The sequence below is a fragment of the Aythya marila genome (genome assembly GCF_965140915.1).
Source record: "Aythya marila genome assembly, chromosome: 3".
In the NCBI taxonomy this organism is placed as follows: domain Eukaryota; kingdom Metazoa; phylum Chordata; class Aves; order Anseriformes; family Anatidae; genus Aythya; species Aythya marila.
In genome coordinates, this window is record NC_139044.1 from 93357906 (window position 1) to 93381190 (window position 23285).

General features: G+C 35.9%; 2 protein-coding genes across 39 annotated transcripts in view; both read left to right on the plus strand.

The window, feature by feature from the left end:
* Positions 1-23285, plus strand: part of DST (dystonin) — a 295359-nt gene that overhangs the window by 155797 nt on the left and 116277 nt on the right. For 20 of the 38 annotated variants that reach the window (XM_082758030.1, XM_082758004.1, XM_082757993.1 and 17 more), the window contains 17 exons: positions 89-250; positions 358-462; positions 2235-2330; positions 3651-3776; positions 4207-4359; positions 4612-4766; positions 5000-5126; positions 6219-6402; positions 7439-7596; positions 7684-7862; positions 8086-8224; positions 8990-9183; positions 11400-11562; positions 12214-12297; positions 12388-12495; positions 12738-12836; positions 14312-15883. In XM_082758030.1, coding sequence (XP_082614156.1) covers positions 89-250; positions 358-462; positions 2235-2330; positions 3651-3776; positions 4207-4359; positions 4612-4766; positions 5000-5126; positions 6219-6402; positions 7439-7596; positions 7684-7862; positions 8086-8224; positions 8990-9183; positions 11400-11562; positions 12214-12297; positions 12388-12495; positions 12738-12836; positions 14312-15883 — 3804 coding nt within the window. The remainder of the gene's footprint in view (positions 1-88; positions 251-357; positions 463-2234; positions 2331-3650; positions 3777-4206; positions 4360-4611; positions 4767-4999; positions 5127-6218; positions 6403-7438; positions 7597-7683; positions 7863-8085; positions 8225-8989; positions 9184-11399; positions 11563-12213; positions 12298-12387; positions 12496-12737; positions 12837-14311; positions 15884-23285) is intronic. The other 18 variants (XM_082758002.1, XM_082758019.1, XM_082758003.1 and 15 more) reach the window with 1 other exon arrangement.
* LOC309877011 (uncharacterized protein) lies at positions 17136-23202 on the plus strand. The gene is made up of 2 exons (XM_082758031.1): positions 17136-20054; positions 20599-23202. Exons 1-2 carry the CDS (start codon positions 17343-17345, stop codon positions 22510-22512), a joined length of 4626 nt encoding a protein of 1541 aa, XP_082614157.1. The 5' UTR covers positions 17136-17342; the 3' UTR covers positions 22513-23202.

The following is a 23285-nucleotide window of genomic DNA, read 5'->3' on the forward strand; positions in this document are numbered from 1 at the left end:
AGTTTTTCCGTATACATCATCTATGAAAAGGGATGAGTTTTAAATTCTGCTTTTTCCTAATCTTATTTTTTTTTCCTTTTTAATAAAGAACACATCAAGAAATCAGGAAAGGCATCTAGATACTCTTCACAATTTTGTGTCTCGTGCTACTAGAGAGCTGATATGGCTGAACGAAAAAGAAGAGGAAGAGGTTGCATATGACTGGAGTGAAAGAAACCCCAATATAACGAGAAAAAAGGAATACCATGCAGTATGTATTGCTAGTATAATCCAGAGGGAAAAAATTAGTCCTCTTTAATAATTCAACAGGTTTCTAAAATGTTTCTGTGTTTATTTTTTGTTTTTGTCTGGAAAAAGGAATTAATGAGAGAACTTGATCAGAAAGAAGAAGTAATTAAATCAGTACAAGAAATAGCAGAGCAATTGCTTCTTGAAAATCACCCAGCTAGGCTAACCATTGAGGTAAGTTAGTAAAACAGCACACAAACAAGAAAACAATTTTGTGATTTAATAGACCATAGATTATGGAGGAAAAGAAGGAAAGTGCTTCCTCATAGGAAATTAAGCAACAAAAGTCTGAATAATGGGGCCTTTATTTCCTCTTCAGTATCTCTGTTGTAACTCCATCTTCCAGTTTCCAAAAAGTATTAACACTTCTGTAAAATTATGGTTATGTATCGGACTGCTTAGATAAAATCCCACTGAAGTCTAAAATTAACATTTCAGAAGTTGATCTGTACAGACATTTCTCCTGCTGGGTATGCATGCTGCTTCTGTAGTTATTGATGCAGCCTGCACTGGTATGCTGAGGTCACAGAACAGTCCTTACGTGGTTTCTCTCCTGTTGGATTGAAAGGAGTTTCAGTAGTGCATTTCCAGTCTCTTACTGTATATATTGCTTCCTGACAATGGTTTAGGGTTGGTTTCATAGCCTTTTTGTCAGTAAGTTATGAAATGTGTTTGTATTTTAAAAATCAGATCAGGTGATATGAATTACTGAGGCTTTGCACTAAGCTCTATATGATGGGTAAACTGTTTACAGAAAAATTATTGTAGCTGTTGTAGGGACATAACAAGTTTCCACAGGGAAATGTTGAATACTTTTCCCTATAGATTTTCAATAAAAGGATAAATACAGACAGTGGGTGGTAAAAATGGAAAGAATAAAAACCAGTTTTATTATATACGAATGAAAAAGGCAGAGAGGATGGATTTTTGTGGTTCTTCACCTCAGTGAGTTTATGTCAATATAAACTGTAAACAGATGAAGAAAAATCCTTCCTTTCTTCCTTCTCACTACATATACTTTTATTATAATACATGATTTTTTATTTAATCTGTAGAATTACATTCCTTAAAAGTACATGCTGCTACTAATGGATAATCAGTATATACATAGAAATATAAAAATATACGTAATATATTAAAGATGCATGCTATGAAACTAGGCCATCACAGTGAAGATGTGTATGTAGGTTATGATGTCTGCAATAATGCTATATTGGGAAATGAAAAAACAATTCTTAAATTGATGCCTTCTGTGCAGAAAAATTTGTGCGCTAATGGATCAGCTTGAGATTCATTGAAGCCAACGGAAAATCTTAGAATTCCCTGAGAATCACACAGAATTCCCAAACTGAGACTTTTGGCTGCTTTTATCAAGTCAAGAGTCCCCTCTGCTGGTGAATATTAGAAGAGTGCATCTCTAGTGACAGCACTGCAGTCAGCATAGGAGGCATCGTTCAAATAGGGCCGCATTCTTGAAAATCTTTACAACACGTACACAAAATTACATATTGCAGCATGTCGTGAATTATTATTTTTATTGTGTACTCAGTATTGCTTTAATATCTGATTTGTATGGAGGCAGCTGTCCAGCTATTCAAACAAGTAAATATAGCAATGGAATCATAAACTGGTTTAGGCTAGGGGAACCTCAGGAAATCTAATCCAGTCCCTGCTGAAAGCAGTATCAGGGCTGAATCCTGAATGCACGCGAGGATGGTGATTCCCCAGTCCCTCAGGGAAGGTTTTCTGATATTTGACCATGCTGTAATGGCAGCGTTTTTCTCACATTTATTAGGAATTTTCTTTGTTGCAGCTTGCTTTTCATGGGTAGGGCGTTCAAGTTTAGCTGCTTGTGTTTGCAACATTACTTTTCTGTTGTTTAAATTCTGTAAATGTATCTATGTTTTCATTTTCATTTCCTTTTGAAAAATCTGTCTCCATTAAAGGCCTATAGAGCTGCAATGCAGACACAATGGAGCTGGATTCTTCAGCTCTGTCACTGTGTTGAACAACATTTGAAAGAAAATGCTGCATATTTTGAGGTAAGGAAATAAGTCAATGTAAGTGTGAAATGTTTTAAGCTGTGACCACAGTCAAAAAGTTCTATTATGACTGAAAATGCTAGTTGCTCTCTCACAGTAGAATTGGAATGTATCATGTACAATTATTAGATGATGAGCTGTACTCCCACAGTGTTGCCACATCTGCATTGACTTCCCTGTAGCTGTATCAGTTCAGAACAGATGAAAATCTGGTCTGATGTTTTAAAACAAGGCCATAACCACAAGCAGAGACCCTGAGAAAGAAGCCGTGTTCTCTCCATGTCATACAGAACTACAGTCAATAAAGCTCTTGTGGCTGGATGTAGAGGTTAATGATGGCCAAGGCAGAACATATTCCAGGTTGTTGTTCCAGGAGAACACAAACAGAAACGGGATGTACACCATTAATAAAGAACAGAGCAGAGAGCACCCTGCCAGCAGATACGTCCAACAAAACATCTTTCTGATTATCACCCTTTTACTTACCCATCAAATATGCATGAGGATTGAAGATTGAAGGATTTTTGTTTTGTAGAAGAAACATTTTCTACTCTTATTTTGTATTTAAATTATAAATAGCAGTCCTTAGTGTCTCCTGGGTTTTATAACCATAAATATATAATAAGAATAAGAAGGCTTTGGGGATTAAATGTCTTTTCATTGAGAAGAATGAGAGCCCAAAGTTAGGGAATGGATGCTGAAGAAGAAATAGTTGAGTGGTTTGGGCTCCTACTGGTTACAGTAAGAAAAGGGGATCTCTGGATTTGGGGAATGAGGAATGTGTTGCCAGTTATCACAGGACATTTCCCTTCCCAGTCATGCTTAACCAGCGCCCCAGATTGAAGCAGAGTTGCCAAGTGTGGTTGCTGACTTCCTCTTCTTCCCAAAATGTTCACTCCAGTGTGCTTGCTAAATCTGCAGCTAGTTTCCTACAGTTTATAAGCTCTATCTGTTCTTTATATGTGAAAGTAATTATGAATCCCAGAATAATTCTTCATAATTATGAAGCAAGAATGAATTCAGATTTTTTTTTGTTAATGGAAACCATAATTAACTAAGGTTCAATAACTGCTGAATCAGTTTTGCATTTAGATAGTACCCAAATGAACTGCTGTTCCAAGACATTACAACATGTGCCTCCCTTAAGCATACGTTCAAACAAGAGATCATGAATATTGTTGTGTGCTAGAGTGGTCACTTCAAACTGCTAGGAAAGGTGATCTCTAAGGAGATAGCGCTTAAAAAAAACACTTCATGATGTAGCTATTGATATGTTTTATAGATTGTTTAATAGTAACACAGATATTCGTCTCCTCCTAGTTTTTCAGTGATGCCAAAGAGGCCATGGAATATTTAAAGAATTTGAAAGATGCCATATACCGAAAATACAGTTGTGATAGAACAAGCAGCCTTCATAGGCTGGAAGACCTTGTCCAGGAGTCTATGGTAAGAATTCCTGGTAATGTGAACTACAATTACATGAGATAAGTGTAGATGATAGTTGGATATAAAAGCCATGTTATAAAATTGTTCTTTTAAAGGCAAGTAAGAAAATAAGATTGATATTTTAGAATTTATAAATAAATACTTTAGATATTTTAGAATTTGTAATGAAGTATGTTTATTTGTCCACCTGTAATGACTGTTTCTCATACCCTTAAAATACAATATTATTTATTTCTTTATCTTTACAATAGCAGATGTTGTGGGAAACCAGTGACTTCAGAAAGATAAATCGTTCTTGTAAAATGTGTTGCTTTTAAGAAACACAGCAAAAGAAGTCAGAAAAAGAAAAGCTTAACAGGATCAAAGAAGCAGAACTGTATTCTGGCCACTTCTCGTGATGTGTTCTTTGTTCTTTTCTTTACTGTTTTAGGAAGAAAAGGAACAACTCTTGCAGTATAAGAGCACAGTAGCAGGCCTTGTAGGGAGAGCAAAGGCAATAATTCAGCTGAAGCCAAGGAACCCTGACTGTATACTGAAAACATCCATCCCAATTAAAGCCATCTGTGACTATAGACAAATTGAGGTTAGAAACTTGAATTTCTTCAAATCAATTACAGACGTGAGAATTCAGCTAAAGTTTCATTAATTACCATGTTCCTGGAGAATGCTGGGCTCTAAATGTCTTCCACCCTAGTAAACAAGAGCAAATCCTTGTGTTGAACATTGTTTTTGTTGTTCTGTTGCTTATTTGGTGACGCCATTTACAAAAGAGCTTTGTAAAACTATTTTGTAATGCTTAGCTCATTAAATTATTCTGCTTTTCTGTTAATACTAGATAACTATTTACAAGGATGATGAGTGTGTTTTAGCAAACAACTCCCATCGTGCTAAGTGGAAAGTCATTAGCCCAAGTGGTAATGAGGCCATGGTTCCATCTGTATGCTTTACAGTTCCTCCACCAAACAAAGAAGCAATAGATACAGCCAACAGGTAGGGACAAAACAAAAACAGCTTTAAAATATGTTTTTGATATAAATATTTTTGTTTTCTAACACAGAGAAACAACATTTCATTTGGGTTAGAGACAAAGAAGCAGATTTTTTTTTTTTTTAAATTCATTAATGTGGAACTCAGGTTAAAATGTTGTGGGGTTTTTTTTTCATATGTTGCTCCCATGTAAAACAGGTTCTCTTATTTTAAATTGGATTCTTTTTGTGTTTCAGGATTGAACAGCAATTTCAGAATGTACTGGCCCTTTGGCACGAGTCACATGTAAACATGAAGAGCGTGGTTTCCTGGCATTACCTTACAAATGAAATTGAAGCCGTTCGAGCTGGCAATGTTGCCTCGGTATGTACTATGTCTAACAAGGGCCTCCTAGCCACTTCCTAGGAAGTAAGGCTAAGAGGCATAGGCTACGCTTCCCGGAGGTAGTGCATAATTAATCATTTTGCAGCTGTCCTCATTTTCTGGAAATAGCTGGCAGTGCACAACTGTGCAATATTCTGCCTTTATCTGAGCAACTTACACGGATGTACATGGGGAAAGAGCAGAGAGATTGTACCATGAAAACTACCAGTACTCTTTTTGGGCTAATTTCTCTAGTCTCTTATTGTCAGCAGAGTGACAGGATCTCTTGAAAGCAGTTGAACAGTGACTAAATCTGAATTTTGGTTTGGATTTGTCTTGCAAGTTGTATGAGGAGATTAGCTTCTCTAGGCTAAGGTTAATGTTAGTGAAACTCCTCATTATTTCCTTATGCTGCAACTTCTTACTAACAGTTGGACAACTGTGAAAGTTACATTTAGTTTTTCAAGCTGAAGGCAGATGAATGCTGATTCCTCTTCTCATGCATGTCTGTAATTTGAAAAGTTAAGTAGGTAATTAGGATAAATTTGTCAGAAATTACATAGAGATACAGATCAAAATACTATTCTGTCTAGCTAAAACAATGTATGAGATCACTGAATTATCCGGTGTTGGATGTACAGCATAATGATATATAGTATAGGAGTTTATTATACAGCATCAGATTGTCTCTGGCTTCAAACTGTTGCAGAATTTTTTGTAATACCCAAAATGACATGTTAAGTCCTAATTTCCCACTGTTGTTTCTGAGATACTGAGATGTTCTTCCTCCTGTGACTCTTGCTGCATGCCTGTTTGTTGCTACAAGGCATAGATGGAAATGGAGAAATGGTGTCTGATGTGGGGTTGGCTTAACACAGCCCATTACTGGTGTTAAAGTTGGAGAAGGGTTTTATTTTGAATATAATCTATCTGGTGTTACTCTGATACCTTTCAAGTGAACCCCAGTCCAGGAAGAGCAAGTCAGTTCTTTGACTTTGCCATCTTACTAATTGGTCAGTACTGTTTTTTAGAGGTAACTGCATGAGTGATGCATCATTGCTGACCACACCTTGGGTTTATGATCTGTTGCAGATAAAAACCATGCTGCCGGGTGAACATCAGCAGGTTCTAAGCAATTTGCAATCCCGCTTTGACGATTTTGTGGAAGATAGCCAGGAGTCCAAAATCTTTACAAGTTCTGATACAGCACAGCTGGAAAGGGAAGTTAATATTTGCAAGCAATACTATCAAGAGCTTCTGAAATCTGCAGAAAGAGGTAAAACTTTGCTAAGAAAAGTAGAAAGCTGCCCTCACAAGAGAGATTGTTATTCTCAATACATATTCTCCATATAAATTCAAGCTCTAGTGAATCACTATTTTATCATATTGATATGGTTAATGTTATAGTTCCTCTGAATGGATGTCATTTATGGATAATGGATATAATGGAAATAATGGATATCATAAACCATCATTTTAACATTTTGCACCATTATATTATATGAAAAATCAAAGCTTTTTTTTTTTTTTTTTTTAACTTTGCACATATTAATCTATGTAAAAAATATATATCTACCACAAGGTGGTAGAAAAAAATTAGCCCCCCCCCCAAATTTTCTGTACACTGCAGATTACCGTTTAGTCAGTGTTTCCTTGCTGTTTCTGAATGTTTAAATTCAGCTTCAGTACTTCGTTGAGTTCATAACAGTATTAATTTTTTTAACACTGTTAATGCAAGAGAACTGTCCTAGATACTTTTGTAGCTCCATGGAATACCTGTAGTTACAGTTCTCTTACCTCTGTTTTTAAATTCAACAAGCAGAAAAAGCTTAAAATAACTGTTCTGATACACTGTCAAGTAGCTAATCACTTACAGGAATACAGTAGTGCAAAGCTGATTACTGCATTAGCATAGTTCACTATACTTAAGGAAAGATGTGTTGCCTTCTGCTTCTGAAGGAGAATTAAAAAAAAAAAAGCCTTGAGATTTCCTAGAGTAGCATGCATCATCTGGCTGAAAGATTCAGCTACTGAATTTAGCAGTGTCTGCATAAGGGATGATGCCTGTGTCTGGGATGGACAACCAATGATATATGCTAGTTTTCAAAGTGTGAGGAGTTGATCTAAATATAACTAAAATGTAAAGGTTCAAAAAATTTGTTTTGTAGTAAAAATTATGGAAATTGATGGGATTTCAGTCATTCATGAAAAGACCTGTCGAATGGTGACTTTATAAAGTCTTTTGTCAGAAGACATGGTGAAAGTGACACAATGGCTTTGTTTGCTAAAATGTTGCTTGTTTCTTTCAACAGAGGAGCAGGAAGAATCCATTTACAACCTATACATCTCAGAAGTCAGAAATATCAGACTTCGGCTGGAGAGTTGTGAGGAGCGGTTAATTCGACAGATCCGAACCCCAATGGAAAGGGATGACCTACATGAAAGTGTGTTTAGGATTTCAGAGCAAGAGGTAAGCCTTTGGGAAAGGCTCTTTTACCTAGAGTATACATCAAATTGATATAGCATAAAAACACTGTCAATCACTTCATTTTTACAGAAACTGAAGAAGGAGTTGGATAGACTGAAAGATGACTTGGGAGGCATCACAGATAAATGCGAAGAGTTTTTCAGTCAAGCTGCTGGTTCACCTTCAGTTCCTACTCTGCGCTCTGAACTAAATATTGTTATTCAGAATATGAACCAAGTTTATTCTATGTCTTCCATTTACATAGATAAGTATGTAATAGACCATCTCGTGTCATACACACTGTAGTTTAGTTTTCTCTTCAAAATAAATTAAAAATATTAGTATGAATAATAATGATCGAGGAAGAGGGAGTTAAAGATATTTTAACACTGTACAAAGGGGTATCTATGACATGAAAAGACTGAAATACACAACAAGTGTGTTGAGTATTTTTATTGCTTGTTCAGTTAACAGGAGATTACTGTTTTTCAGATTAAAAACTGTAAATTTGGTGTTGAAGAACACCCAAGGAGCGGAATCATTAGTAAAACTTTATGAAACTAAGCTGTGTGAAGAAGAGGCAGTAACTGCTGACAAAAATAACATTGAAAATCTTATGGGTACATTAAAGGTAAGTCAGGAGATGCCTGGGCAAATAAAAAAAAAATAAAAGGGAAATGATCCATCTTGTAACATTTGTTCTGGTTATGCTTTACTGTATAGTTTATCAAAAGTTGGCTTATGTGTTTGGAGGAAAGTCTGCATTAGGACCTATACCTCAACAAAAATAGACTTTGAAACACTGAGAATTGGATAGTTTGCATGTGTATTATTGCAATTAGGTAATGCTTTGCAGTTCCTGAACTCTCAGGAATGCCACTCGTTAATGCTTCAATAAGACTTATTTTTCTGTCTTTGCAAAGATAATGCATGCTTAAGGTAACATAAATACATTCTTATATAAACATGTCCACAGTATGATTCCTCTTACTGCTGTGGTATACTAACAGGGGTTTCCTAGGAGGTTTGGCATTTATCTTTCAGAGAGGCTAAAACTGAAGTTCAGCATTTTAAATACTCTGCATACAGCTTATTTCAATATCTCAAATGATAAGTAATGCTTTTTTGTTAGTGATTGGCACCTACCTAATTTTTTGAAAGCTGTAGTTTATCAGATAAAGATGTTGATTTGCTGGCTGTGTTTGATGCTTGTGTTGGGGGGGATGCTGTAACTCAGAACTATTTTGCAGTTCACAGCTAATTAGTTGCTTCAAACTCATTTTGGTGCCATTCTGGTGTTTGAGCAACCAGAAGTAATTGCTTATGTAAAATATTCATTTATAAGTAGTGTCATAATTTAGGAATTATTTAAAATACTTAATTTATCATACACTAGCAATGGAGATCTGAAGTAGATGAGAAAAGAGAAGTGTTCCATGCCTTAGAGGATGAGCTGCAGAAGGCAAAGATGATCAGTGATCAGATGTTCAAAATGCACAAGGAGCGTGATCTTGACTTCGACTGGCATAAAGAAAAAGTTGATCAGTTAGCTGAGAGGTGGCAAAACATTCATTCTCAAATTGAGAATAGGTTTGTATAACTTTTTCTTATAATCTGTTTGCATTTTTTGATGTTCTTGTTGTTTCTGAGAAACATAATCAAGAATGAATGTTAATGAGCTATTTCCTAAATGCACTAAGATCAGGGATTCTTATCTTTTCTGTGCTGCTGACATTGTTGCCTGTCATTTCCCCAGGGATTGTCTCTGCCTGTTGTGCACCAAAAGATTAACAAAATAGAGAAGCTTTATTTTGTTTCTAACAACTTACTGAGACAGTAGAGAGAAACTGTCCTTTTACTTTCCAAAAAGAGCCTACAGAAATGGCTTGCTGTCCTATGGAAATGCCATCTGTTTCTGCACATAATTTGTTCTGACAGGCAAAACTCATGAGCTGGTTGATCAGTTATGACTGGCTTCGTGTTTGCTTACTTTTAATGGCTGACATGCTAAGTCTGGAAGTCCTTAGCTGCTATTGACTTCTGTGATAATTTTGTTGCAGTAGCTACCAGATTAAAAACTTCTGGTGAAGTGCCAGTATTTTCTTCTGGTGTGCAACTGGTTTCATGCCGTCTCCATATGCAATTGCAATGTTGCTCTAATTTAAGCCTTTCAGCATTATTGTTGTGACTATATTGGAGAGTGTTACTCAAATGCACATGCCTTTACAGATTTACAGATATCACAGAACACAGCTGTCAATAATTTTGAAGGAGATGTCCGTACATCTATTTAGTGTTGTTTCCTTTGTAGTATGGAGAAGTTAAGGAAGTCTCTAATACAGAGTCCGAATTTATTTCCTAAAATCTACTTCAAATACATCAAATACAGTGCTGTTTATGTAAAGTTTCACACAACAACCTTTCACATTTTTTTCTCTTTTTCTAAGGGATGAGTATCCACTCAGGTGTAATATTGAAGTTATTTGCTTGCAATTAACTAACTTAGTTTGCTCTGTTTAACATCACCAGAAGTAAAAGGCAGATGGGCAAAAGCTGGCTAATTTAGAGCTGACTGGAGAATGGCTAGCTTTAAATCAACTCGGATGATTCATCATCTGATAGTGTGGCAGAATTTAAATGATAAAACAATAGTTTTATGAGGTATGGAAGTGTCCTTATTTCCTCATAGGGCAAACACGAACCAAATGATCTCCTTACAGCTCTGTGTTCTGAATAGAACACACTGAAAAGTTGCTGTTAATACAAAGTGACTTCTGGAGTAAATAGGACAGATTGTGGTGGTTGCAGCATGTAGCTGTAAACAAACTGCTTTCTGCAAATGTTCACTCCGCTGCTTCCTAACAGCTTGACACTGATGATCATTATATGGAAAGCATATACAAATATTGGCTGCAGTTACCACGATCCCTTCTTACTTTCATAGTTATTGGCGTAAAACTATGCTCAAGTATGAAACCTGACAACTTGTATATCCTTTGCTTGCTCTTTTTTACTCTCCTTTTGGCATCTTGAGAACAACACTAGTGCAATTCAAAGTATTTATTCACAATCAGACAATTCACAATTCACAGTATTTATTCACGATTGAGTAAGCTTATCTGTAATTATGCAGTGTTTTGGATGAGTCGTATTCATATGATACTTGAAGTAACAGTATAAGAGCCATGAAACTATTCTCATCAGTATGGAAACCACTTTCAAGAAATACATAGTACTTTTTTTCAGGTTAAAAACATAATTTTAAAAGGGACTTTTTAATGGTCAACAGAATCACTTGCTTTAGCATAGCAAGTGTAACTGCTGTTGTTTTGTGGGAGGCATGGGGTATGGTGAACTGCTACATAACTGCAGCTCCGCTTTTTGCCTTATTAATTCACATAAGTCACATCTGAAATTCTGTGACTCCATAGAATTAATTACTGTTGCAGAGACCTTCGTCTTACAGCGTGCCTGGGGATTCCTGTGCTCACAGAGTTTGAAGCAATTTAGCTCACTAATGAGGGATATATGCATAGTTTTTTTTCTGTAGTAGGATCTCTCTTGGGTGTTGTTTATGACAAATGAAAAGGCTTCATCAAGCTGGGGATCTTAGTGTTTGAGAAGCTAATTTACTGTTCAGTTAATGCTATTTTACGATGTTTATAGTATGCTAGTATGCTGTAATATACTTAGCTTAGCAGAACTAAGACATCCAAAACCTTGAAAGTTGTATTTAGTTTAGTGTTGTACTTTTTATCATTATATTCACTTTTACTCCTTTGGCATATTTTCTAACATAAAATCAGGTTGCGTGACTTAGAAAGTATTAATAAATCTCTGAAGTACTACAAAGATACTTACAATTCATTGGACACTTGGATTCAACAAGTGGAAGATACTCAGCGAAAGATTCAAGAAATTCATCCTGAAAATAGCAAAGCACTGGCTAAACAGCTGAACCAACATAAGGTATGGAAGGGATCTCATTGTAGGAATTTTCTGCTTTGATGACTGGAGATTAAGGTATCAGTTGAACCCAATGATGTCAGTCTTATTTCTTGAAATGAGGTGCTTGAAATTCTCAGCCTTTATTGTAAAAATCCAAATCATCATCAGCTTTTATATTTTTATGTTCACGGTGCAGCTAACATTTTTAATATATCACTCAGTATTTATTACTATTGTATAGACCAGTTTTGGTCCTCAGATTTGCAAACATAAAACCTTAGAGAGTGCCTAAAATTTTTGACTTACCACCTCATTTTTTTATTTAGTGCTACTCTTGGTAATTATGGACACAGAAATGTATTTATAACAATAATGCATTTATATAACAAAATATTTTCATGTAACACATTATATGGGTAAAGTGGTATAACCCTAATTTCTTTTAGAGCTTTGATCACCAGGTATTAAGCCTGGCAGGATTTTTTCCACTTCTTTTGTACTGTAAACCAAACAAAACTAGGAAATGGGCTTGAGCTTACAATTGCTTGTACACATGTGGAAATGTGTGTATTATGTAATTTGATGTTGTTAGATAAAATAGAAATGCTAATAACAGCAGCCATAAGAAAAGAATCACTTTTTAAGATGAAGATGTATATTCATATTTTACAGATGCTGGTTTCTGAGATTGAGATGAAACAAAGCAAAATAGATGAATGCCAGAAATATGCAGAACAGTACTCAGCTGCTGTGAAGGTAATAAATACTGGTATACTTAAAATCCTTTTATTAGTGTCAGTATCATATGGAATGCTGACCATTTTGTGTGTTTTATGTTTTTTATAGGACTACGAGTTGCAGACTATGACATACAGGGCTATGGTTGACTCCCAACAAAAATCTCCAGTGAAACGTCGAAGAATGCAAAGCTCATCAGACTTCATTATTCAAGAGGTAAACAAATTTCTTATGATAGGAAAACTTTACGCATCTTTGCTTTAAACTGAGTAGACAAAAGAATGGGATTTAGGATTTGTTAATGAGTAAAATGAAATTGGAATCAAAGTCAGGATAGGTTCTAGAAAAGTATTTATCACTTCTTAGAAGGTAAATTCTAGGCAGTTATCTTTTTACATTATGTGGCATTCAGTGTTAATGTTTCACTTTTGCCGCCCTTCCGTTTTGTTTCTCTGCAGTTCATGGATTTACGGACTCGTTACACTGCCTTAGTGACCCTGATGACGCAGTACATAAAGTTTGCAGGTGATTCTCTGAAAAGACTGGAAGAGGAAGAGGTAGGTCATCTGCTAAAAGACAACCAAACAAAAAGAACAGCTAAGCAAATGAAGAGCAATCTATCTGCTGGAAATATTCACAAAGTTAGCAGCAGATACAAAAGACCAAATTCCTTATATACTGTGTTCTATACAGTAATGTAGGAGTATCAGATTACAACATTCAGATAAGCAAAACCATATCATCCATACATTTTACCAGTTCTTCCAGCTGGAAGGATCATATGGCTTACTAATTTCTGCTGGAGATGCAGTTACATACAGTACATTTTAATACTGCAGTATTTTAGGGCTCGATCATTGGGATATATGCAGACATTAAGCTGAGTATGCAATCCACTTACAATATATAAAGGAGCCCATTAAACAGGGAGATGCCGTGTCCTCTCAAATTTCTTAATTATTTTTGACATGTTTAGATTTTTTTCCTTCTTCCTTTCTACTGTATTGATTCCTTAGGGTCAAATAGAATTTTATTCTTGTTTAGTGTTGAATCTTATTAGCAAGTGTAGGTTACTGAAATTAAACAGCTAAATTACTCAGAATACATTCTTGCTACAGAAATACCATTCCAAATAACAGAGAAAAAAAATCAGTATTTTCACTTTCTTCACAAACATGTTTCTCTCGGAAAGTAATTTACTCCCTTAAGGACTATAGTGTTTTAATATAATCTATACACTACAGATCTCTGAAAAAAAAGCCCAAGTTATACTCCTATACTTAATTGTGCCCTTATTAAATTTGGTCCTGTGTAACTTACATAAAATTGGAAAACATTCAAAAGTATAAATTTTAATGTTGTTACAGAAAAAAAAACACAGAGTTCTTAAAGGAATTTTATGTAATTCTAGTGCTGGCTTTGTTTTTATTGCCTTTCTGGCTTTTGAATACCTCTGAACAAACCGTTAATGCTAAGAGAATGCATCTTTGTACATCATTAAAGTGGTGGCGCATGCAAATGGAAATAGATAAGCTTCTTGATAGGTAGCCACTATAACTGAGTATTTAGTCTAACTAACACTACTAACTTTATAATGGATAAAAAGTGAAACAAAGAACAAGAATTGAAATGGGGACCAAGAATCCTGTGAATGCTGAAAGGCTTCATGTTCCTCAAGAACAAATGGAATCTTTTAAACCCTTCTGAGTCTCCATCTGCTCTGAATCCCCAGGACTGCTTTTTTTTTTTTCTTTTGGAAATCAAACACTCTCCATCCAAACCCTGTCCTGCTCCTGAATTCTTCTAAATTTCTGATAGCTTCTTCGAAGATAACCTAAATCAGTTTCAAAAGAGGAATAATAGTATGTTTTGCTTGGATCAGACCTCTGAAATCTGTGGTTGTTGCAAGATTTTCTTTCATGACAGTCTTTCTTCTTAACTCTCGGTAATGGCATTAAGAATGCACAGAATAAAGAAAACTAAGATCCTTTCCGTGATATCTCTGTTTAATCCATGTTACTGTCATGCTCAGAGCTTACCAGATGACAGTGAACTCCAGCAGCCTATGAAGTCAACTGAAGTCTTTGAACGGTTGGCATGTAATGAAGCAGTTGAATTCAGAGAGGAAAATGCACCTAATGAAAGCATGATGGATGTGGAATATATGCAAAAAGATAACTCTTCAGATAAAGCTAAGCAAACAGAAAATACACTGGAAATTCACAGAAGAAAATTACACAGAGATGACAAAACCGAAGGTGATAGAACGTTAAAAAAAGTTGTAAATCTCAATGATCAAGAAAGTAGCAGTAGTGGCAACAGGGAAAATAAGCCACGTACAGAGCAAGATAATGTAATGCTTTTTGGTAATCAAAGTAAAGAAGACAAAAATGATAGAAAAGATTCCTTTGTTTCAGCTGAGATCTCTGTGAGTGCGAATAATCATCCTGGTGAAAGGTTAAGTCAGCAAGTTGTTAATGGAGAGAGACAGAAAATAGAGGGAGTGTCAAAAAAATTATCTAAAGTGGAAATAATACATGAAAATAAAGAAAAAAGTTACTCAAGAAAGGCGGGGAGCAGTGTTCCAGCAAAGGAAGGATATGAGATGCAATCAGAAAGTAATTTTGAGCTAACAATGAAGAAAGATGAAGTTATTACAAAAAATGGAGAGCATGCCCAGAGTATCAGCCCTCACAAACAGCAACATTTTTCAGCAGAAACATTTTCTGAATGTCAGACTAAAGAACATTGCTTTACAGAAAGTAGTAGCAACAATACCATGAACTCTGAAGGTAAAGAGTTTCAAGTATGTGGTGAAGAAGGTGACTCTTTATCAGGTCTAAGGGATGCAGTACCTTTAGAGAAAGTTGCATCTACTTTCAGAGAACTGGGAGTGCACAATGGAAGTGAAAAAATGAAATTAAGTCTGCAGTCTGTGAGTAATCCAGGTATTTCTGGTAGTGTTGAAAGGGACGCAAAGGAACTGCACAGAACATCTCTGGGTAAAAGTTACTTCATAAACCAAAACGAAACCCTAGAAAAATCAAATCTGAATCAAAATGAAGCCAGGAGTACAACACAAGAAATTTTGCCTTTTTCTTCAGGAAATATTTTGGAGGATCAGCATTCAACAGAAGTCTCTCAGTCTAATAAACCAGTGGAGAGTGATCCAAGATTCAGTACAGAATTGTTGAGAAATGCAGGTGATTTAAATTTCCTCTCAGAAACGATTTCAGGAGGAGATAATCATTTTCCATTTTCAGAACATGGATTAGCAAAAAAGGTTTTGAGTCACGAGGAGGAAGTAAGTGAGAGAAAAATATCACAGGGTAAAATTTGTCATTTGGACAACATAAATACAAGCAGGAAGAAACTGAGTAGAGAGGACAAGTTAGAACAGGATCAGAAAGGTGAAGATTTATTGCTAGTAGCAGAATTGGACAGTAAGGATAAAGGTCATAGCACAAAGGTACCTGGAAAAACCACTGAACTACAGAAAACATTCTGTGAAAACACAGGAAACAAAGACTCACTTGAAAGAAGAAAGGAGACAAAGATAAAAGACAGTGGTAATGAAGATAAAAGGAGCACAACTATAACTGAGGTACCAGAGTTGTTATGCAATGCAAACAGAGAAGTTAAATCAAGAATGATTCTAAACCAATCCAAATCAACATTTGAATTTCAAAATAAGTCAAGGTCAAGTGATTTAAAGTTGATTCAATATAATTTAAACAATGAATATACTAATGATATACTAATTACTGTGCATTTTGATTTTTTTTTTTTTTTAGTTTTCATAAATTTATCCATGTTTTATATTACTATTTAATTGTCATCCTCTTCTCCACCCAGCTGATGCTCAGCCATGCCAGTTAGAAATAATGGAAGCTAACAAGATTTAATTTGGGACTGATCTATATTTTCAGTTCATTTCAAGCATAATGCATTAGGTTTAGTGCCTACAAGAGCATAAAAGGAGATCAGATAAGAAATCACTGTAAATATTTTGTGTTGGCTAGGATTTATTCAAAATTGTCCGTGTGGAGGGTCAGGGAAAATACAGAGTGAAATTGAAGAAGCTGCCTTTGCATTAGCCTTTTAGGAAATTAGTTTCATGTATCATGTGAAGAAAAAGGTAAATCTGCTAAATTTGAACTACAACATTTAGTTTATTTGAAAATGTTACTATAATTTCCTTCCGTGCCATGTCTGTATGATCATAGGAATATGGGTGTGTTCTTACCTCATGTTAGCTCACACTAGGTACCTAATGTGCTAATTGTGCTAATGAAGGTGAGGTATGTATGGTTTCAACTATATTCTTATGCATTGCTGCCAACATGTGGAGACTACTATCTGGTTTTCACTAGGATTTTTGTAATTACTATGTTTATGTTCTAACTGTCTACACCGCAGAGCAGCTGTGCTCCTAGCAGCTGAGACAGTGGATGTGTTGAGACTGTGGAGCACAGTACAGAACAGAGATGTATTGGGGGATAGTTCCCTTCGTGGTCTTGACGCATCTTGACTCTAGCTCTAAATGCTGTTTCTTTTCTTGGAGATATCCAAACTTCTTGTGAGTTACTTTTGCTTGTGAGCATAAAAAGCTTCCTCCGTTTCCTGCTGTACTGATCCAAAAGCTGTACTTTCTGCTTGGGAATTCTTGTGCATAGTGTTTGGCTCACTGTTTGCTCTACATATTTGTTTGGAGAAAAAGCGTATGCAAGCTGTTTGACTCTGCTAATCACTAAGAGGCATCTGACTGAAGTGAGAGGCTTCAGGACTTCTTCGTTATGTGGATGTCTTTATGAAGGGTTTCATATTTGGCTAATGGTAACTTCCTGAAGCTTACTGTTTCAAGAGAAGGTGATGGTGGTGGGAACTGCTCGTTCTACTTTCTGGATGTACCATGTAATATGAGTAAGTATTTTCCACTTTGCATTTAAAAGAGCCTAATGTTTCACACGCCGTATTAGAAAAACTACATTATAACTTGTTGTATTTTTCTACAGATATTAAGGAAGGAGGAGGCATCAGTGCGTGAGGCTTATTCAGATCTAATGGCACAGCAAAATAGCACAACTAATGAGAACAGAAAACTCATGGGAAAGGTAAAAGCACTTGAGGAGATGTTGGAGGATCTGAAGAAACAAAAATTCCAAGTGGAGCAGGAGCTCCCCAGATTGAGGGAAGCTGCAGAAAATGAGCGGAAAAAGCAGCAAAAGGATATGGAAGAAATCTGTCTTCAGAAGACCAAGGCTGAGCAAGAGGCAAAGCAGTGTCGTTTAGATCTAGAGAGCACTGAGAAAGAGAAAGCAGATGCAAAGCAGGAGTTGGAGTGTGTAAGGCAGCTTGTTTTTCAGGCAGAGACTCAAAGAAGTATACTGGAAGAAAACCTCCGAGCTTTTCGAAACCAAATAGAAGAAAGCACCTTTACCAGAAGAAACCTTGAAGAACATCTGAGAAGAAAGGATACTAATCTTCATGATTTAGAGCAACAAAAAAAATCCCTTATGCAGGAGCTGAAGAAAAAAACAGAAGGAGAAGAGAAACTTATGAAACTGATAAAGCAAATGGAGCAAGATCTTGAGTGTAAAGGGAATCTATCAGAAATAAAGCTGAAAGAAAAAGAGAAAACTGAAGCCAGAAGGAAGGTTGTTGAAGGCAGGTACTCTGTAACGAGAGAAACTTCCCTGGCAACTTACACAGCTGGGCAAAGCAGCCAGTGTAAGGCTGATTCCGAAATTACAAGTTTCCAGAGGAAACAAGAAGCAAAAATTGTAGAAGAACTAAAGCAGAAGGTGGATGAACTAAATCTTGCTAACAAGAAAGCTGATAAAACTATTAAAGACCTCAAATATGAACTGAATGAAATTGAGCTTCAAAAATCATCAACAGAAGAAAAGTCTCGTTTATTAAAAGAAAAATTAGATGAAGTCAATAGTGAACTTAAATGCCTAAAAATTAAGTTGGAGGAAAAAGACCAAGTAGAGCAGGGATATTTGCAACAGTTGAAAGAACTGGACAAACAGTTACATAGAACTACAGGTAAAGCTGAAGAGGTGATGCAGGAAGCTATAGATCTTAAGAAAATTAAGATGAATTATCAGGAGGAGCTGAAATCTGTTCATCAGGAAAAGGCACATCTAAAAAGAGAAGTAGAGGAATTAACTAGATCACAGGCAAAAACTGAAATCACTATCAAACATTTAAATTCACAAATCAGTTCTCTTCAAAAAGAGAAGCTGGCAGCTGAGCACAGAACACAGTCGTGCAAAGGAGAAGCAAGTAATCTTCAGGACAAATATAAGAAAATACAGGAAGAATTGCTTCAAAAAACAAAAGTAGAAAAAGAGTACCAGCATGAAATCCAGATGCTGAAGAATGAATTAGCCAAAAGTAATCATGTGTCAGAAACATTGAAACGAAAGATAGAGGACCTTAATAAATGGAACACTGAAACAAAACTGCTAATGAAGCAAATTCAGTCTGAGTCGGAGAAGATCACTTTGGAAAAACAAAGTATTCAGAGGAAAAATGAGGCATTAAAAAGCCTAGCAGATGGTTTCAAAGAGCAACTGCGTACAACAAATGAACAATTGCACAAGCAAACAATAATGGAGCAAGAATTCCTATGTAAAATCAAAAGTCTAGAAGATGATCTAGCAAAAACAAAAGATTTAGCTAGTGAGTATAAACAAAAATGTGATAAACAAAGTGCTTCCACCCTAACCATTGACCTGGAGATTAAAAATCTGAATGCCCAAATGTGTGCTCTAACTACAGAAAAGAAAATGAGTGAACAGAAAATACAACTACAGGAAGTTCATATACAAGAACTAAGTAGTAAATTAAAAAAAATACAGGATGAACTCCACCAGAAAACTCTGGATGAACAAATGGCACGCAAGAAAATGATTCTGTTTCAGGAAGAATCAATCAAGTTTAAACACTCTGCAGAGGAATTTAGGAAAAAAGTGGAAAAATTACTGGAATCTCATAGCAACACAGAAAAGGATATTTCTGGCATAAAACTAGAGTGCGTTGCTCTTCAGCAGGAAAAGCATATGGCTGAGGAAAACATCATGTTGTACAAAAAACAGATTGAAGATCTGCAAGAAAGGCTTAAAAAATGTCATGAGCAACTGCAGCAAGGGAAGCATGCTGAAATGGACTATCACCAGAAGTGCAGGAAACTTGAGGAAGAGTTGGAAGTGCAGAAGCGCTTGGTTGAGGGCTTGAAACAGAAAATGGACTTGCAGGTCAAGGAGAGTGAACACAGATTTCATTTGTTTCAGAATGAAGTTCAGCAAAATAATAAATTCAAAGATTGTGGATTTAACTTGAGCTGTGAGAGAAGAGGGAATTATTTGAATGACACCTCAGCTAGAGAATTTGAACAACTTCTTCCACATGCAAAACCTCACTCACCTTTGTTCAGGCAGAAACAGGAGAGGTCAGGCTTTACAACTGGTCAAATAGAAGAAAATACACTGTATGTGAGTGCTGATGATACCATACCAAAGGAGGTGCAGTTCCAGATGTCGAGAATAAACCAATCACTAGAAGATGGAAACCCACAGTCTTTTACAGAGTTTGTTTCTCAGACGAGTACGCAGTTCCAGATAACTTTTGATAAAGCAAGCGAAATCAGTGGAACATCTGAAAGAGACAAATTAAGAAACAGGAACCTACACAGTTCCAGACAAACTATTAGGCCTGGAGAAGACATGAAACATGAATTAGGATTAGTAAAACTGCATCCCTTGGAGGTATACACTACATTTTGTGAGGGCTTGCCTTCCTAATACTGTTTTTTACTACTCTATTTCATTTTTTTAGTTACGCTTTACACTGGTCTGTATTCTCTTTCATGTTTCATATGTTCTTACCTTGGTGAAGGGGACCCCTTCATTTTCACATTACACAAGCTTTTCATTAAATCTTTGTGGCAGGCTCATTAATATCTATGAAACACTTTATTTTTCATGTCTTTTTGGAAATAGAAATTCACATACACCGTTCTATCATTACTGGTGAAAATGAGCTTTGATTAACAGTGGTAAGTTCACATAGTAACAACAAGTGTTGCTTAGTCTACTCCTATTCTCGTTGTTGAATAAATATTTGAAATGGTGAATGCATTTTAAAACTCCAGCTACCTATATTTCTATGCTGTCCAATGCTAATAGCAGCTCCCCTTTCCAACATGCTCAAGCTCTCCCTTTTGTTGCTCTGGTGGTGGATTTAGGAGTGAATTATGTACAGCATAGTTCTGCAGATCTGTTTCTCACTGTGCAAAATTCCTATTTACAGATAGTGAAGAACAAGCAGTATGACATGCATGTTGAAGTTACAACATTAAAACAAGAAAATGACAAGACTTTTGGTAATGAAGACAGAATGTTTGAGGGATACAAAACATCTGAAGGGTTTAGGAGAGACAACTTTGCAAAGATGAATTCTTTCTTAGGGGAAGAGATTTTGAGAACTGCTCATGATACTCAGTTGGAATATTTTACAGAGGAATACGATGATATTAAATTTCAAGGTCTCCGACATGATGTGACTGCCAGACAGTTGGCCGAAGTTAAACTTTTAGAAAGGCTTACAATTGAGGAGCTCCGTTCTGGGCAGAAAACTATTAGTGAGGTTCAGAAAAGTCTTGAAAAATTTTTAACTAAACCTACAGCTATAGCTGGGCTGTACCTTGAATCCAGCAAAGAAATAATCTCTTTTGCTTCAGCGGTAAAGAAAAGAATCATAGGGAAAGTGTTGGCATTAGCATTTTTAGAGGCCCAAGCAGCTACTGGTTTCATCATTGATCCTACGACAGGTCAGAAATTCTCTGTTGATGATTCAGTTGGTATGGGGCTGGCAGATAATGAATTCAAGAGTAGATTGCATGAGGCAGAGAAAGCTGTTCTGGGTTATTGCTGTTCTGGTAAAGTGCTATCTGTGTATCAGGCTATGGAAGCTCGACTTCTAGACAGACAAAAAGGTAAAAATATCCTTGAAGCTCAAATTGCAAGTGGGGGTGTCATTGATCCCATAAGAAGTGTTCGTGTACCTCCAGAAACTGCGGTGCAGCTTGGCTTGCTTAGTAACACAATTTTAAAGTTTTTGCATGAGCCATCTAGTAATGCAAAATGCTTTCACAATCCAAATAACAGGAAAGCTATGTACTACTGTGATTTGCTGAAAATGTGTTTGTTCAGTGTAAGCAGTAAATGTTTTCTGCTTCCAGTTGGTGAAAGGAAAATAAGCAGCCCATCTGCAGAGAAAAGTCATAAAATTTCTGTAATAGACCTCAAAACAGGAGCTGAAATGACTTCTTATGAGGCTTATCAGAAAAAATGTGTTGATAAAGCTACATATCTTGAGCTTTCAAAACAGGAATTTGATTGGAAGGAGTCTACATGTTTTGACTCAGATGGGAATTCTTTTCTTTTGCTTACTGATCTTAAAACTGGTGTACAGTTTAATATCGAGGAGACCTTAAATCAGGGTAGAATTGACAGAGCAGTAGTCAATAAATATAAGGAGGGTTTAATCACAATTAATGAGTTTGGAGATATTTTACTTACCAGTTCACAAACAAATAAAGATTTAAAGAGTCCTATTGCAGGATTTTGGCTTTCTGAAACCAATGAAAGAATTCCAGTTTTAAAAGCCTCGCGCAAAAACCTGGTAGATAGAGTTACTGCCCTCCGGTGTCTTGAAGCTCAGGTTAGTACAGGAGGCATAATCGATCCATTTACTGGCAAAAAGTACAGTGTTTCAGAAGCTTTGCAAAGGGAGTTAATTGATGATGGTTGTGCCAAGCAAATTCAGCAATGTGAACTAATCTTTACTGGGATCATTCACCCCGTAAGGAATACAGTTATGTCAGCTGTGGAAGCTATGAGTGTAAATGCCCTAGACAAGGAAATGGGTATGCGCTGCCTGGAGTATCAGTACCTGACTGGTGGGTTGATAGATCCAAAATCTCACTCCAGATTAACAATGGAAGATGCAATTAAGAGTGGTGTTATTGATGCTGTCACAGCTACGAAGATGAAAGATGAAAAATTGTATGTTAAAGTTATAACATGCCCCAAAACAAAGAAGAAGTTAACCTACAAAGAAGCTCTGGAGAGAGCTGTTTTTGATTGCCACACTGGACTACGATTATTAGAAGCTGCTCAACCTATGAAAACAGGCATTTCTAGTCTGTATTATGCTTCGTAATGGAACAAGATGTTAGTAGTCGTTTGGGGTCTGACTTAAAGTCAATTCAAGTCAAGGAAAAGATCTATGACTACTTTTATGAAAAGTTATAGATGGTATTGTCTAATGTAGTCATGAGTTGCTTTAAAACTAATTAGTATTAGCCACTAATTAGTATAAACCAGTAACCTGTAAATAGCTATTACTTTTCATAAAGTTTATATTTTTAGGTAAACTCATAATTTCAAAACACAGACTGTCTTTAGTGTTTACCTGAAGGCCATATCTGACATAACGTACATGTAGGTATTATAAAACAGAAGTTATACTGAGGTTGGTGGAGTTAACATGAGTGTGAAATACGTACATTTAAGTGAGACGAGAATCAGATTTTTATATTAAAAACTGAGATTTCCCATTTTGTGAATGAAGACAGTGCAGTATTTCATACAATGCACTTACTTCATTTAATATTAAAAATCACTTTGCAAATATAATTTATTGTACAAAGGTGAAAAAATACTACAGAAGGGCTAAATCTGCAGTAGAGTAAGCACTTAATGCATAAGTAGCTTTTCTCATGATAGTATTTCATATATTTTAAAAGGCTACTCACATCACAAAATTGCATATACAGTTTTTTTCACACTTAAGGTAACTTTTTTGATACGTTTTTTCAAAACTTTATTAGGGAAATTAATTACTATTATATATCTGACTAATAAAAATACCATTGAAATAGAATGTCTTCATTTTTACTTCTTCAAGGTCTTCATTTTATTTGTGGTAGCACT